At 40.8% G+C, this 16,977-nt stretch overlaps 1 protein-coding gene across 1 annotated transcript in view; it reads right to left on the reverse strand.

The window, feature by feature from the left end:
* Positions 1 to 8,580: 8,580 nt before the first annotated feature.
* Positions 8,581 to 16,977, reverse strand: part of Saxo1 (stabilizer of axonemal microtubules 1) — a 29,840-nt gene continuing 21,443 nt past the window's right edge. The window contains exon 4 of the mRNA XM_026397565.2: positions 8,581 to 9,584. Coding sequence (XP_026253350.2) covers positions 8,581 to 9,584 — 1,004 coding nt within the window. The remainder of the gene's footprint in view (positions 9,585 to 16,977) is intronic.

Consider the following 16,977-nt stretch of genomic DNA (forward strand, 5'->3'; position numbering starts at 1 on the left):
TTAATCCCCTGATAGGATTTACTGAGTGGTAACTGAAGTGGTGGGGTGTGGCTTTGGGGTATATATTTGTATCTGGCAAGTGGAGCCCTCTCTCTCTCTCTCTGCTTCCTGATCATAATGTGAACTGCTTCCCCCTGCCCCACTCTCCATGATGTTCAGCATCACCTCGAGTCCAGAGGAATGGAGCTGGCCTTCTATGGACTAAGACCTCTGAAACCATAAGCCCTAAATAAAACTTTCCTCCTCTACAGTTGTGCTGGTCAGATCACTTAGTCACAGCAGTGTAGAAAGCTGACTAAAACAGTATGTTTGTGTGTCCAGAAGGGATTGTGGAATGGGTTTGTAAACTAACCTGTACTAGGTACAGTGGAGACTCACACACCACTGCTGTACCCAGAGTTCTCTCTGCATGTTTACTTGAGTCAATACACCTGCCAACTGCATCCCAGAACTTGTTCTTTTCTCTCAATGTGAATAGCCTTTTGCATCTCTCTAGTACTGACCTTCTTCCATGGTGCCATTCAAAAACCTCTTTATTGTCCACAAGGTTTGTTTTACAGACTTCATTTCCTCTAACCTCCTGAGCAACCCTATTAGGAATCTGCCTCGTTGTTTAACCCCTCTGAGCCTCAACTGCCTCCCTGTCCTGAGGAGGGGGACAGGGATATCAACAATAGAAGTGGGTCGTGTAGATTAACTGAAATGCGCTGGGACTTCATTCAGCTCTCTAAAGGGCTCTACACAGGAGATACCAGAGTCCATTGTCCATCATACGTGAACTTTCCCAGGCCCCATACATCCTGCCCTCTAGCTGTACCATAACCTCCCATTCATCAAGAAGCTACACAATCTCAACAGTCAATGATCAGGGTATGTTAACACTCAGAGGTGACCTTGAGGCAGGATCCAGAGAGGTCTCTGAGTCATCAAAGATAGACCAAACCACGTTTGCACAGTTTGTGTATTTTACTATATTCCAAAATTATTTTAAAAAATTTATGATGAGTACTTGGCAGTAATTCTCAAAGTTCATTCCAACAGGTTTTACACAATAAAAAGGCTCTACTGTCTCAGTTTTAAAATGCTGTTTCTGCCTGCTCAGCATTCATTCTTCCTTTCCCTGGAAGCTAAACGTGTGTTTTCTTTTGGAGAACCACCCCCCCTCAGCCCTCCTGATTTTCATGCCATTCACATGGGTTGACCACATATACACAAGATTAGGTCTAGGGGTGGACCTCAGCTCAGGCCTGAGCAATAAGTATTTTCTATTGCCACAATGATCAACTCAGGGATCTACATGAGACACAAGCCAGCAAAAAAACAATTCAGGGATTTTTACTGAAGCCACTGAAAATGGGAAATCTTTTTCTCTCCACTCAAGATTGCTAGCTAAGGGAATGTTATAAGCTTAGAATCACTAGAAACCACTATATGGAAAGCACCTACCTTACAAAGCAATACAGAGAAAGAAGAGCCAAAAGATGGTGACTAGGACCTCATCACATCATTGAAGCCCTTGCGTCCAGTTATATCCAAGAGATAATGTCTGGCAATGTTCCATCGCCAGAGCCAGTAAATTATACCTTTTACTTGAGAACCTGTAATTGTGAGAATGCTGGTTCTTACACTGAGTTTCACAACATTAAATAAGGTTTCTTTACTGTAGGGCTTCATAGAGACTTTAAAATATTAATATGCATTATGAATCTGCATCGGGGGATATAATATGAAGCATTTCCCAAACTTACGTATCTAATGAACTTATTTTGGAAGGCCCTATCATAGGACTTATATTCCATAGAAAACACCTTAGAAAAGCCTAATACACTTACCTATAGGTTCAAACTAAATATTAAAATAGTGAAATAATAAGTGCAGTCACTTATTATTCTGAGTAAATGGGACAAATGGGAATTCATTTATCCAAAACTATTGATGCATTTTTCAAGTCCTTAAAAATACTTGTGTATAATTTTTATTTTTACTAAACTAGGGTCATAGTATATTTTCCAGACTTAATAAAATGTGTGTGTGTGTGTGTGTGTGTGTACATACATAGAGAGACATTTCTTTATTATATTGGGGTCATAATTCCTGAATGGCTGTATTTTTGAGTTTGGTCTTTTAAAGTAGTTTTAGCTTCTTGTCTCATTGCCAAGCTATCAGCTGTCACTTCTTTTATTCTAAATGTATCTTCCTCTAGCAATAGCCCCTCATACTATTCTGTGGGCACAAACCAGAGAAGAGAAACTAATTGGAATTATGTATTTTTTTAAAAAAGTGGAGGCAGGTCCAATATGCCCAGCACTCGAGCCAGGATAGGTGGTGTGCACTGTTTCTGTTCATGGAATTCATGTCCATGGTGATCTTGGCACCTTCAAGGCCAATTATTTCCAGGTTCCTGCCTTAGTTTTGTATAGCTAAAGTTTCCAAATACCTGACCTTCAAATATGGGAAGTACTACTATATTACTTAGCCAACAAAAGAACCACTCCAGCTTGATAGTAAGCACTGGACTCTGCTTAGAAACTATAAAACAAAAATGGTTTTAAAAAAAAGAAAAATAGAACTCACAGTCCAAAAATTTTCAGTTTTAAGTTTATAAGTCATCCATTGGCACTGAAGTCAAATTTCAGTCATTTTTCGGGCATTTTGTCCACCTATAACTCTCAAGTTGCAGTTTGCCTGTTTGAGGGTATTTGTGAGCTTCCCTGTTTTATGATCTTATATTGTAATGGATGGAGTTTTGGGACTAGAGGGAGGTAAACATTCTCCCCCTTGTCCTTGAGAGTGTAGCCTTGACCCTGAGCAGGTAGGTAGGGGCACAGGCTGGCAGGCTGGTATGGGTAGGAAAGATTCACAAAAACCAGTGCTAGACTCAGCAGGATGAGTGATAACCTTCTGAATGCTCTCGAATTAGCATCAAAGAGGCTTTGCAGCCACACTTTGAGGTGTGGCAAGGAAAAGACATCAGGGCTTCTCATGTCTGTGTCTAAAGATCCAGAAGCACCAGAGGCACCTGTGGCCCAGTATATGGTGTAAAAAGGAGCCCAGCTTCGTATTGCCCTAATGCCTTTTCCAGAATATACAACAACTGTTCTGGAAAGTTCATAGGCTCCTGGTCTCCCAATGCACTCCCACAGTGGGGAGAAGCCAGGCACCTGCTTGGACAGCCATGTGCAAACTCTGGGTCTGCTCTGCCAAAGTAAACATCCGTGCCTAGCCCCTGCCCCAGAATTTAGGCTCAGCAGGGCCTCTGTCTTCCCACTTAGAGGCCTGCTGACCAGATGTGGGCTTGGGTGATGGCCGGAGGGTCCAGGGGGCCCATTAATCTGCAATTAGGACTATACATGCCCCCACCTGCCCCTCCTGCTTCCTCTTGACAACTACACAGCTGAAAAGCACTTTTAGAGGAAATGGATCCCTCAGTTGTCTCCAAGACATGTCACTTTGGAAATCATTGCTCTGGAGTCATTAGCTCTACTCCTGCCTGAGCAGGAGAAGTGTAGGTTTGGTGATAGTTATTCTTACTGTGTATTCTATTGCAAAAAAATCTTGAAACAATAAAACTATAACAAAGAGATACTTAGAGGGCACTACATGAAAGAAAAGGCAAAGCCACAGGGACTGCCTGCCCCACCCATAAAGCAGGCTCACCCAGCACTGCCTTGATGTCCTGATGTCAGAACTGGGCTGTGGTCCCTGCTCAGCTGAAGCTGCCCCTGAGTCCCTAACAGTATCTAACAGGGACCAAGAAGACGACAGTAAGACTAAGGATGGCAATACAAGGCAGCACTGTCTAAAACTGGCTGCGTAGAACTAAGGAAAGGTCCTGGGGTTCAAATGTTAGTGACTCTCACCAAACTCCCTTCACCTCCAAACACTCCTTAGTACTGATTCTACACTGTCCGGGTTTGCCCATCTGCTCTGCCAGGTGACAAAGTCATCCTCCAGTTACGCTGTGCATTGGAAAAACTTTGATGAAACTGCTTCACTTGGTTCCATGCAGGTGGGGGTGGGATATGCCAACCTGCACTTATCCCCTTCCCACCCCACATGCATATTAAACTAAAGAAATAATGAGATTATAAAATGCTTCAATGGAGAAAATATGGGTAGAGTGCTCAATGGACAAGAGACTTCAAACAATTTGATGATGGAGGACTGACTGGCACATATAGAAGAAGCCAGCCATATAGAAGAGACAGGTGAAAAGAGAGTAGGAGCTGAGAGGCAGCAGGTCTTCAAGACAGAACCCAATAGGGACTTAAGATTTGAAATTCTAAGCATCAAGGAGGGTGAAGTGACAAATGGTGGAATACACAACGGAATCACTAGCAACGGGTACATCTTCCCCTGCCTCCCATCACTGGTTGGCCCAAAAGCATGAAGCCAGACCATTAAAGAAAGCTTATCTTCAAAAAGAGAAAACAATGCAAAAGCAATAGAATGGAGAGTTCTTGAAGCTATTCTGAGTGCTATCATAAAGTTTAATTAGGAGAGGAGTTGGGGAACAAGTTCTTGATCCCCTAGGACTGAGGGCAAAATACTAGGATTTTCAACCTGGAGGTGGGCCCACTGTACTCTGAGCCACAGAATAAACTCTGCTCTAACTTCTTAGCCTGCTGACCTGGTGGCAGACCTGTCCACAGCCTGCAGTAAGCAGACATCACCATCCCATGAGGGATCTCACACCCCAGCAGATACCACATCCCCTAAACCAGCAGACCACTTCCAGCCATCCCAAGGCTTCCGAACCAGTAAAGTCCACCATCTCCTGCCACTCAGCCTCACTTGGAGACTGCTTTCCTCTGACAGAGTTTGCCATCTTTCAGCTCTGAAAGCTCTGCCCGATTTTCCTCCCCAGAACATCATCCCCAGGAACCTCCTGAATTCTGTACTAGTGAATATTTTCTTCACGGTCATAAACCTTTTCTATCTTTGATCACTAATAATGTTTTTATTTATCATACCTATGCTTCAGGAACCCTAGGTTACATAAGTGAACGAGCTCCCACTTCATGCTCACAAGTGAAAAAATATATAGTAAAAATAAGTATGGACATAGTTGTAAGAGAAAACAATGTGTTTAAAGCCTTCTATCACCAGGATTTGAAGAGGATTCTATAAGGTATTAGAACATTGTGCACACACACACATGTACACACACACACACACACACACACACACACAGAATCTTTTTCCAACAAACTCAACATGGACACCCAAATTAAGAAGAAGCTGCTCTGATCAGAGCAGGAAGGAAAAACCATCTGCTCAGCTCTTTTTTCCCTCCTTCTAAAACCAAATTTCCAAGGAGAGCAGTTAGCAGCTCTAACTCAAAACAACTAAAAAGTAACTTAGCAATATGGGAAAAAGTTAGTATTTCACTTTGTAAAATGTACAGAATAAAAAACCTGAGCAGGACCCCTTACCTGCACACTTGTGTATACTAACCAAAGAAATCCTAAGTAGATTCCACCAGTCAGAACTCAGCAATCTTCACCCCAACCTGCACTTTGTGAGCGTTAACCATGAGCCAAGATTAACTGATCCATGTATAATCTATCAATCCAAACAACAAAACTGTGTGACAAATATTGCCATTATCCATATTTCCACATGTTAAACAATGTGACTCAGTCAAGGACAAGAGGCAATCCCAGGTCGCTGGACTCCAGAGACCATGTATGCTTTCAGTACTATGTTGCAGTAGTCCCCATAATAGCTATTTATATTCTTCTTTATATGTTTTCTGAATTTTTTACTTGAATCAAACACTTTCATAATATTAAGGATATTTTAATTCAGAAGCAAAAAAAAAAAGGAGGTTTAGTTTTTAATGCCAAGGGAAGGAGGCAAGGCAAGAATGCCCTGGGTGGCTCATCCCACCTACAGTCACCATGGAGGTGACCAGCAAGTCTTCCCCAAAATATCACAAAGACAGGGCTCACGGGAAATCCTTCTTTCCAACAGGGCTCTGCATGTCTTAGCCAAGTCAATCCCACCCTTCAGCTTCTTCCCTAACAGAAATATTAGAAAAGCTTATTATTCTTGATTTTACCAAACACAGATACATACCTATACTGAGAAGGAAGAGAATGAAGGAGAGTGAACAAGAATTAAAAATCCTAATCTATCAAAGCAGACCATGTCTAAAATTGATGAATCAGCAAGTAGCCATATATGCATAATTTTTTAGGAACATGAAGGAAAGTATTAGCAAAAACAGATAAAACAACAATTTAAAATTGTTCTCTCTAGGGAAGTAATCATCACAAAGGGTGGAGGAGCTGGCACATAAAGATTATTGCATTTGCAAAAGATTTTGGCACTATTAGGCTTTCCAAATCAAGCCTAATATTTCTCTGATTATAAAAAATACCAAAACCTACCTTCATTGGTGTTCTCCATCTGCTTAGTGGACTCTGGTAAGCTTGGCTGCACGGTTTGGCATGGTTTGTGGAGCCAGAAGCTATCTGAGAGATAGAAGATGGCAGGTGTCTGCACCATCAGAAAGCAGATATGATGGAGTCAGAAGACTTGGATTCCAATGTTGGGTCTGCCACTCTGAGTTCTATGGCCTTAGAGAAGGTGTTTGACCACTCTGAGCCTCCCTGCCTCCCTGTCCCATAAAGACAGGTATCTAGATCCCATATAACCAAGGGTTAGGGGTTAAATTATGTAGACCTCAACCCAGGAATGCAAACTAAGCTCATAGTGAAGATGCAAGAAGTGGGGACTTGTATAGCCTAGGCCATGTAGTAGGGAGCTATGGACAGAGCCCCAGGTTCCCCAATCAAGAACCAGACCCTGAGAGGAAACCCAAGTCTCTAAAGTTTGGCTGAAATCTCAACTTCTCCACACTGTTCCCAAGTTCCCTAGTACCATAATTTTAGGATTCTATGAATTCAAGAGAGGTTAAGTGTGCCAGGTGTTGGTCTGTGTCCCTCTGTGTTGTGTGAGCTTCATCCCAACCCATAAGTCCATCTGACCCTGGCAAGGAGTCCCCTTGAGCAATTTCCTTCCTCAATTCTGCTCAACAAAAATCCAAATTACTTGGCCTTGAAATCAAATTTGGGAAAAACTGGGACTGGAGAGGGAAATCTCCAAGTCAAGACCTGGTCATCGCTATGTTAAGCTTTGTCACAGATCTAATCACAGCTGTCATTTCAGAATAAGCAGGCTTGGAATTCCCGGGAAGCAGCACACCTTGGGGCAATCTGTTCCAGGCTCTAAGCATCTAGAAGAGCCCACAGCTTCTGTTCATAGCCCAGGGGCGAGTTCCCACCTGCCTGATTGCCCAGGGTTCTTGTTTTTTATCCTGCCCCTGGAATCAAAGCCTGCATTGGTTTGGGGATGGGAAGAGGTTTGGCAGGTCCATGAACACAGATCCTGTGACTCCCTCTATATCCATAACTAAAGAGACCAGATCTGCAACCCATGAGATAGCACTATTCTTTTTTTTATATTGGTTGTTTACAACATTACAAAGCTCTTGACATATCATATTTCATACATTAGATTGAACTGGGTTATGAACTCCCAATTTTACCCCAAATGCAGATTGCAGAATCACGTCGGTTACACATCCACAATTTTACATAATGCCCTATTAGTAATTGTTGTATTCTGCTACCTTTCCTATACCCTAATATCCCCCCTCCCCTTCCCTCACATCTTCTCTCTCTACCCCATCTACTGTAATTCATTTCTCTCCTTGTTTATTTTCCCATTCCCCTCACAACCTCTTATATGTAATTTTGTATAACAATGAGGGTCTCCCTTCATTTCCATGCAATTTCCCTTTTCTCTCCTTTTCCCTCCCATCTCATGACTCTGTTTAATGTTAATCTTTTCTTCCTGCTCTTCCTCCCTGCTCTGTTCATAGTTGCTCTCATTATATCAAAGAAGACATTTGGTATTTGTTTTTTAGGGATTGGCTAGCTTCACTAAGCATAATCTGCTCTAGGAGATAGCACTATTCTTGCTCATATATCAGGCAGGAAAGAGGTAGAAAGAGGCCTGAGAAGCAACCCTGGGCAGAGAGGACTCAAAACAAGGCAACAGACCAGGCCTATGGAACCCCCACCAGTCCTAAGAAATCTCAGGTAGTGTAGTACAAAATCTCCCCAAAGATCCCAAGGAATATAGACTGTTCTCTGCATGGTACAATCCCCCCAAAATAAAATTTATTCTTTGACATTTCAGACTTGACAAGGATTTATCATTATGGCAATTCATACAATGATTAAAATAATAAACTACATCTGGAGTCAGAGAAAAACCTGAGACCACCTTTGATTCCATGAGTACAAGGTAAGGGACCTGAGGGGGTGGGGGGGAGACGGTAGAGGGAGCATTAAGAGAGGATAGTTAGTGATTAAATGTCATTTTCCTTGAGTCAGTGATTCTCAATTTATTCAAGTGTCCTGGAATTGGTAATGAAGTTGGTTTTTGTTCCGTTTTTCTTTCTTCCCTCCCCCCATTGTGGGGAATTTGGTTTTTGTCCAAGGAATAATTCTCAATAGTTTGCTTTTAAAAGTATTTGTGCAATTTCTAAATAAAAATTTTTCAGAATCAGGCTGACACTGCCAAATCCATCTGGTTAGGGTTTTCTGCATCACCTCCAGAAAGCAAGCTGCTCCTCCGAGAGCCTGGCCTAGAAACCGGCCTATACAATCTGTGCCCCAGAGCATCCACCTCCTCAAAGATGTAACCAGGGGGCTCAGGGTATGCAGCTGGGCACTTGCACATTTCCTTGGGAGTGAAGCTGATGGAATAGGTGGTCTGGCCCTCCAAAGGAATATTTGCTCGAGGGCCAGACCAGGGGGGCTTACAGCTTTTGGTACTGATAGGTGGATGGGGCACATAGTGGGCCCGAAAGGTGGTCAGACAGTCCAAGGGCTCTGTGGGAAAGCCCAGGTGGGGGATGGGCTTGGCCATCTCTGTTCGTTTGCTGTCCCACTGCTTATAGTCGTCCTTGGTGGTAGTAGAGCCTTCGAAACGGAAGCTCTTCTTGATCGGGAGCACCGGTCGGCAGGACTGAGCAGGGGCACCCTTAGGGTATGTGTAATGGGCTTGTACTGTTGTCAGAAGATCCATCTTCTCTTCAGGAGGGACATAAGCAGCTGGAGCTTTGGAGAATAACTGGGGCGTCGGCCAAGCTTGGTACTTATCTCGAAACTCGGTGGTGTTGGAGAATGGTGTGTCTGTCCCAGGTAGCCTGGCTGGAGGCTTCGAGCTCTTGGCAGGCTCCCCTAGTAGGCCTCGGTAGGACTCTTTGTGTGTGGTGAGGCTCTCGAAGGGGATTTCACAGGGTCTAAACTTCTCTGCCTCGTGCACAAAGCGCTTCTCCACAGGGTGTGCCACATAGCTCATCTTGTAGTTGGTCAGGTCCTCCAGGGGGATGTTACAAAGGTTGGGCATGGCTGGGGGTTTACAGCTCCTGGTGGTCACGAGGCCCTTCATGGAATAGTCATCCTGGTGTGTGGTTCTGCTGTCAAATTTGGTGGATTCCAGCCAGTGTTTGTGTTCTGGACGAAGTAGCTCCCGTCTTGGTTGGTTCCAAGGTAAATAATCAGCTGAAATTAAAGCAGAAGAGGTGATTAAAAATAAATCAGGTCCCCCAACTTACATGTAGTCTAAAAGGCCTCAAAGTGATAAGCCCATTTCCAATGAGGTGTTTTCTCAGACAAGACAGAACTGGAGAGGTAGCTCAGTGGTAGAGCACTTGACTAAGCACTTGACTGGCAAGCATGAAGCCCTGGGTTCAGTCCCCAGTACTGCAAAAAATAGAAAGTCTTCATAACATCCCTAATAAATGGGAACTCACAAAATATCTATTTTATAGATGCAGAAATTGAGGCACAGAAGAATTAAAGAATTTGTCCCAGTTCACTTAGCTAGAAATTTGAAATCACAGATTCAAATCCAGATCCAGAACCCATGGTCTGACCCACTCCAACCTGATTTAACAAAGAACACTGACTATGAGCCAGTCCAATGTGCTCCAGCCTTTCCAAATGTGATTTTGTTTCATCTTCACAATAACCGTTTATACTGAGTATAACTGTCTCCACTTTACAGATTTCCAAAAGCAAAGCTCAGAGAAGCTGAGAAACTTGCCAAAAAGTCACATGGCTAATGAGTTAAAAATTGGAATTTTAAAAATTGTCAAACCTCTCTGGCATTAAGGAAATGCAAATCAAAAATATACTGAGAGTTAGGTTATCTCACTCCACTAAGAATATATAACAATAAATGCTGGTGAAGGTTCGGGGAGAAGGGAACTCTCATGCACTGTTGCTGGGAATGTAAATCAGTACAGCCATTATGGAATAATAAGTATGGAGGTTCCTCAAAAGACTTGGAATGGGGGGCTGGGGTTGTGGCTCAGGGGTAGAGCACTTGCTTAGCATGTGTGAGGAACTGGATTCGATTCTCAGCACCGCATTGAAATAAATAAAGGTCTATTCACAACCAAAATTTTTTTTTAAAAGACCAGGAATGGAACCACCATGTGATCCAGCCCTACCACTCCTTGGTATCTGTCCAAAAGGATTAAGATTAGCATACTACAAAGATACACACATGCCCATGTTTTTAGCAGCACAATTCACAATAGCCAAGCCTTGAAATCAATTTAGGTGTTCAACAAAAGGTAAATGGATGAAGAAAATATGAGATATGTACACATGGAGATTTATTCAGCCATAAAGAATGAAATTGTGTCATTTGCAGAAAAATGGATACAAATGGGAGCGTCATGGTAAGCAAAATAAGCCAAACTCATAAAATCAAAGGTCATATGATTTCTTTCATATGTGGTAGCTAGAGCCAGGAAAAGGAGAGGAAGGGGGGACTCTCATGTAAATAGCAGAGAGATCAGTAAAGTAGAAGAGGAGAACCAGGAGAGGGAGAGGAGAGGAGGGAAAGGGAAGGTACTGGGGAATGAAATTGATCAAATTATTACTATATGCATATACAAATATGTCACAATGACAGTCACTATTCTGTACAATTATTACACAACAAAAACAAACAAAAAAAAACAGAATTTAAGCCATACACTTGACTTCAAACTCATGCTCTTCTGACAGCCTACATCAAATTAAGGGCACCATATTTCTAGGTAAAGATTAAGAAACTAATAATCAGGGAAGGTTTTGCAGGAGAACTTCAAAATGTTTTTTGGTTTTTGGTTTTTTTTTTGTTTGTTTTTTTTAATGAGAAAGATTAGCCAGCTGTACTGGGAGACATCCATCTCAAGAAAAACCTCTGCTGTGGGGCTGTAATGGCCAAAGTGAAGGAGGTCTGGACCCAAAGAAAATCCAGTGAGAAATGGCTACACAATCTTGAGAAGCAGACACTGTCCTGGGGCATCTCTGCAGGGGATTCTAAAATGACTTTATCACATAGACCTTCAGGGCTGCTCCAGGACTAAAAGTCCAGGTGAGAAAAATCCAACAGTAAGCACTCCATTCAACCACCTCCACTCCTGCTGCCTTTCTTTTCATAATATTTGGCTCACAGCCATGGCCTGCATTGCCCCATTTTGCTCATAGATTACCAGGCCTGAGGTAGCCCTTGTGAACCTGGTGAGCCCTCTGAATCCACAGAGAATCCTCTTACAGCTTTACAAAGGTTTAGAACAAATGCAGCTACCCAGGAGCATTGGATGTATACAGTTAATGTTAGTGAAGTCCACGGGTATATTTTCAACAACTTTATTGAGAATAATTTGCATAACATAAAATATACCATCTAAGAAACCTTTTCCTAACCCAAGATATTAGAGATTTTCTGTTTTAACTGTTACATGTAGGTCTTTGGTCCTTCTGTTTCCTCCCCATTCCCCAGTAGTGGGGATGGACCCCTGGGCATGGTGCATGCTAGACAAGTACAGCACCACTAAGCAAAATCCTAGCCCTTGACCCTCTAATTTTTGAGTGTGGCACGATATAAAGATCTAAAGTTTATCTTTTTGCATGTGGATCTCTGACTGTCTCATCATTTTTATCAAAAAAGACTATCCTCTTCCATACTGAAATGCCCAATCATCGTTGAGAAAAAATGACAATAAATCTGAGGGTTTATTTGTGTATTCTCAACCCAGTCATATTGTCATTTACACCTGTCTTTATGTCAGTATCACATTGTCTTAATTACTGCAGCTTTATAGTAAAGCTTTAAAATTGGGAAGAATAAGTTCTTCATTTTTATTTTCCAAAAGCATTTATTTAAATTTTATATATAAAGTATAGAATTACCTTGCCAATTTCTTTTTTATAAAAAGAGGCTCCTGGTATTTTGATAGGGATTGCTTTGAATCTATAGATCGATTTTGAAGAAACTCCATTTGAACAATATTGAATCCTCCCATTCCATGAACACAGAATGTCTCACCCCTTACTTAGATTTTATTTTTCTCTGCACTCTGGTAATTTTCATAGTACAAATCTTGCACTGATTTTTTTTACTTATCTTTTTTCACATTTTATTTGTTCTAATTTGTTATATGACAGTACAATACATTTTGACACATAACACATACATGGAGTATAACTTCTCATTCTTCTGGTTGTACATGATGTAGAATCACATTGGTCACATAATCATACATGTACATAGGGTAATAACGTCTAATTCATTCTACAAAACATCCTACCTCCACACCCCCACTTCACTCTCCCTCTGCCTGATCCAAAGTACCTGTATTCTTCCCTAGCCATCCCCCTTATTATGAATTAATATACACATATCAGAGAAAACAATCAGCCTTTGGTTTTCTGGGATTAACTTATTTCACTTAGCATGATATGATATTCACCAGCTCCAACCATTTACCTACATATGCCATAATTTCACTTTTCTTTAAGGCTGAGTAATATTCTATTGTGTATATATACCACATTTTCTTTATCCATTCATCTGTTGAAGGGCATCTAGGTTGGTTCCACAGTTTAGCTACTGTGAATCAAGTTGCTATGAACATTGATGTGACTGTGTCACTGTAGTATGCTGATTTTAAGTCCTTTGGATATAAACTGAGGAGTGCAATAGCTGGTCAATAAATAAACAGGCTAAGTAACTGAACAGACACTTCACAGTAGAAATACAAATGGTAAAAAAAAAAATGTGAAAAAGTGTTCAACATCCTAGCAGTTAGAAATGCAAATTAAAATTATACTGAGATTTCATCTCACTCCAGTTAGAATGGCAACAATCAAGAGCACCAATCAAGAATACAAGTAACAGGGCTGCGATTGTAGCTCAGCGGTAGAGTGCTTGTCTAGCATATGGGAGGCACTGAGTTCAATCCTCAACACCACATAAAAATAAACAAATGTCCAACTACAACTAAAATATACAAGTAATAATAAATGTTGGCAAGGATGTGGGGGAAGGGTATACTCATACATGGCTGGTGGGACTGCAAATTGGTACAGCCATCCTGGAAAGTAGTATAGAGATTCCTTAGAAAACTTGGAATGGAACCACCATTTGATCTAGTCATCCTATTTCTTGGTATATACCCAAAAGACTTAAAATCAACATACTACCTTATAAAGCCACATTAATGTTTATAACAGTTCCATTCACAATAGCTAAGCTATGGAATCAACATAGGTACCCTTCAACAGATGAATGAACAAAGAAACTGTTCCATATATATATATAATGGAATATTACTCAGCCATAGAAAAAGGAATAACTTAATGACATTTGCCAGAAAATGGATGAATCTGGAGACTATCATGCTAAGCGAAATAAGCCAATCCCCAAAAAACCAAAGGTCAAATGTTCTCTTAATATGTGAATGCAAACACACAAAAATGGGTGAGAGAAGAGGAATGGAGGTCCATGGGTTGGGTGAGGTGGGGAGAATGGGAGGAGAAGTAGGGGAACAGGAATGGGGGGCGGGGGACAATGGAATTAATTTGACTTAACACTCCTATGTACATAAATACATCACAGTGAATCTCCATATCATGTACAACCACAAGACTGGGATCCTAATTAGAATAAGACATACTCTATGTTTGCATAAATATGTCAAAATGTACTCTGTCAACCAAAAAGAATTAAAAAAATAAAAAGAATATCTTGTTAATGCTCTTCATCAGACTAAGGAAGTTCTCTTCTATTCCTAGCTTTTTGAGAGCTTTTATGGATATGAGACCTTGCCAAATGTTTTCTATCAACCATCTGGCTTTTGTCTGTTACTTTATTAATATGATATATTACATTTATTGATTATCTGATGTTATATCAACCTTGAATTCCTAAAATAAACCCCACAGCTTTAGTTTGCTCTATAATTGCTTTTTTAAATTAAAAGTAAACATTTACCTAGTTACATTTACAAGCAACTTTCTTTGTGTAGATTTATTTTACTATCTGTATCATTTCCTTTCAACCCGAGGATTTCCCTCAGTATCTCTCATAAGGGAAATCAGCTTTCCTTTTTCTGAAGGTATCTTTGTTTTGCCTCATTTTTGAAACATAGCATACATTGGATATAAAATTCATGACCTATCTTCTTTTAGTACTTCAAATAAGTCAACCAACTCTGTTCAGTCTTCCATTTTCTTTTTGAAGAGAATCTGTGACTCTTGATGTCCTTACCCTGTATAGGATGAGGTATTTCTCTTCACTATTTTCCAAATCTTTGTCTTTCAACAGTTTAACTCTAATGTGATTATGTACCTCTGTTGATTCTATTTGGATAATGTGTCTTGGATGTAGAGATATTTTTTTCATTTTTATTGAGGAATTTCGGCAACTAATCCTTCAAACATTTTTATGCCCTTTTCTTCTCCATTTGGGACTCCTATTATGAGTATGCTGATAGACTTGATGGTAGCCCACAAGTCTCTGATTTCCTATTCACTTGTCTTATTCTCTGTTCTTCAGATTGGATCATTTATGTTGATCTATCTTCATTTATACTGATTCTTTCTTCTGCCAGTTCAAATCAGCTGTTGAGCTCCTCTAATGATTTTTTGTTTTGGTTATTGTTCAATTCCAGATATTCATTAGTTATTACTTCCTTTTATTGATATTATCTATTTGATGAGTAATTGTTGTCATACTTTCTTCATTCCTTTTAATATGGCTTCCTGCTGTTCTTTGAATAAATTTGTTCAATATTTGTCTTCCAGGTCCAACATCTGGGTTCCCTCAGAGATCATTTCTATTGACAGCTTTCTTTCCCCTATGCATGGATTGGATTTTCTTCTTTCTGTTCACGTTGCCTAACTTTTTGTTAATGACTTACATAAAATGCTGCAGCAACTCTTAATTCTAACCCCTCCATTAGAGCTGTTTTTGTTTATGTTTAGAGAAATATGTGCACTAATTTTATAGTCTTATCTCCCCCCTGCAGTTTGTGGTTACTGATATTTTTGCTCATTTTTTTTATTGATTGTTCCAAACATTACAGAGCTCTTGATAAATCATCTTTCATACATTTGACTCTATTGGGTTTTGAACTCCCATTTCTACCCCAAATACAGATAGCAGAATCACATCTGTTACATACTCACATTTTTACATAATGGCATATTAGTGACTGTCTTGATCTGCTACCTTTCCTAACCCCTACTATCCCCCCTCCCCTCCCCTCCCACCTTCCCTCTCTGCCTCCTCTGCTGTTGTTCAATTCTCTCCCTTTTCCCCCCTCCCCCTTGCCCATCATAACCTCTTATACTTTTGTGTATCATTGAAGGTCTCCTACCATTTGCAAATCCTTTCCCTTCTCTCTCCCCCCATTCGTCTTTGTTTACAGTGAGTCTTTTCCTCATGCTCTTCCCTCCTGTTTTGTTCTTAGTTGCTCTCTTTATATCAAAGGAGTCATTTGGCATTTGTTTTTTAGGGCTTGGCTAGCTTCACTTAGCATAATCTGCTCTAATGCCATCCATTTCCCTGCAAATTCTATGATTTTGTCGTTTCTTATTGCTGCATAATACTCCATTGTATATAAATGCCACATTTTTTTTATCCATTCATCTATTGAAGGGCATCTAGGTTGGTTCCACAGTCTAGCTATTGTGAATTGTGCCGCTATAATCATTGATGTGGCCGTATCCCTATAGTGCGCTCTTTTAAGGTCCTCAGGGAATAGTCCGAGAAGGGCTATAGCTGGGTCAAATGGTGGATCCATTCCCAGCTTTCCCAGGAATCTCCATACTGCTTTCCAAATTGGCCTCACCATTTTGCAGTCCCACCAGCAGTGTACAAGTGTACCCTTTTCCCCACATCCTCGCCAACACTTATTGTTGTTTGACTTCATAATGGCTATTTTTGCTCATTTTTCAATTCTTTTTATTTTATAATCTGGCTTCACCCTGTATCAGCATAGTTTAGCAGTCAGCCAATGATTAATCAAAAGTTATAATTAAGCACCTCAAACCAGTAAAGCTTCCACCATTTGCCAATGTATCTATGTGTGGGTAGAGAATATAGTCAAAGATCAGACATCTTATATGTCTGAAATGGCTTCTGTTTTCTGCTGAAATGTCTTGTGTCTCCTCTGCACAAGCCTAGTGCAGAGGTTGATCTCTCTGGAGCCTGCTCACAGCCTTGCCCCTATGCATAGCCTTTCACACCACTAGGAGTTTATCAAGGCCCACTGTGTTTACCTCATTATCTGGATCTCCCTGATATATTTCTAGCTTGTCTGTTTATCTGTTTCTTGCCACAATTAGTACTGCAAACCTCAGAAGACTTGCAGAATTTGTCTTCTCTGATATTTTCCCACTGAGATCACTACTATTTTTTTTTTATCAAAACCTTTTGGTGTGCACTATTCTAAGTCAATTTAGACCTCATTGGCAGCAGAGCTATTATTTGTCACAGCCTAGCCTGCCTAGGCAGGACTGTCCCCAACATGCAATGGGAGGAGGAAGGTGGGAGAATAGAAGCAGCTCCAGGATAACACAGTTGCCCACTGCTCATAACTAAGGTACAATA

This window comes from Urocitellus parryii, chromosome 4 (genome assembly GCF_045843805.1).
Source record: "Urocitellus parryii isolate mUroPar1 chromosome 4, mUroPar1.hap1, whole genome shotgun sequence".
Classification (NCBI taxonomy): Eukaryota; Metazoa; Chordata; class Mammalia; order Rodentia; family Sciuridae; genus Urocitellus; species Urocitellus parryii.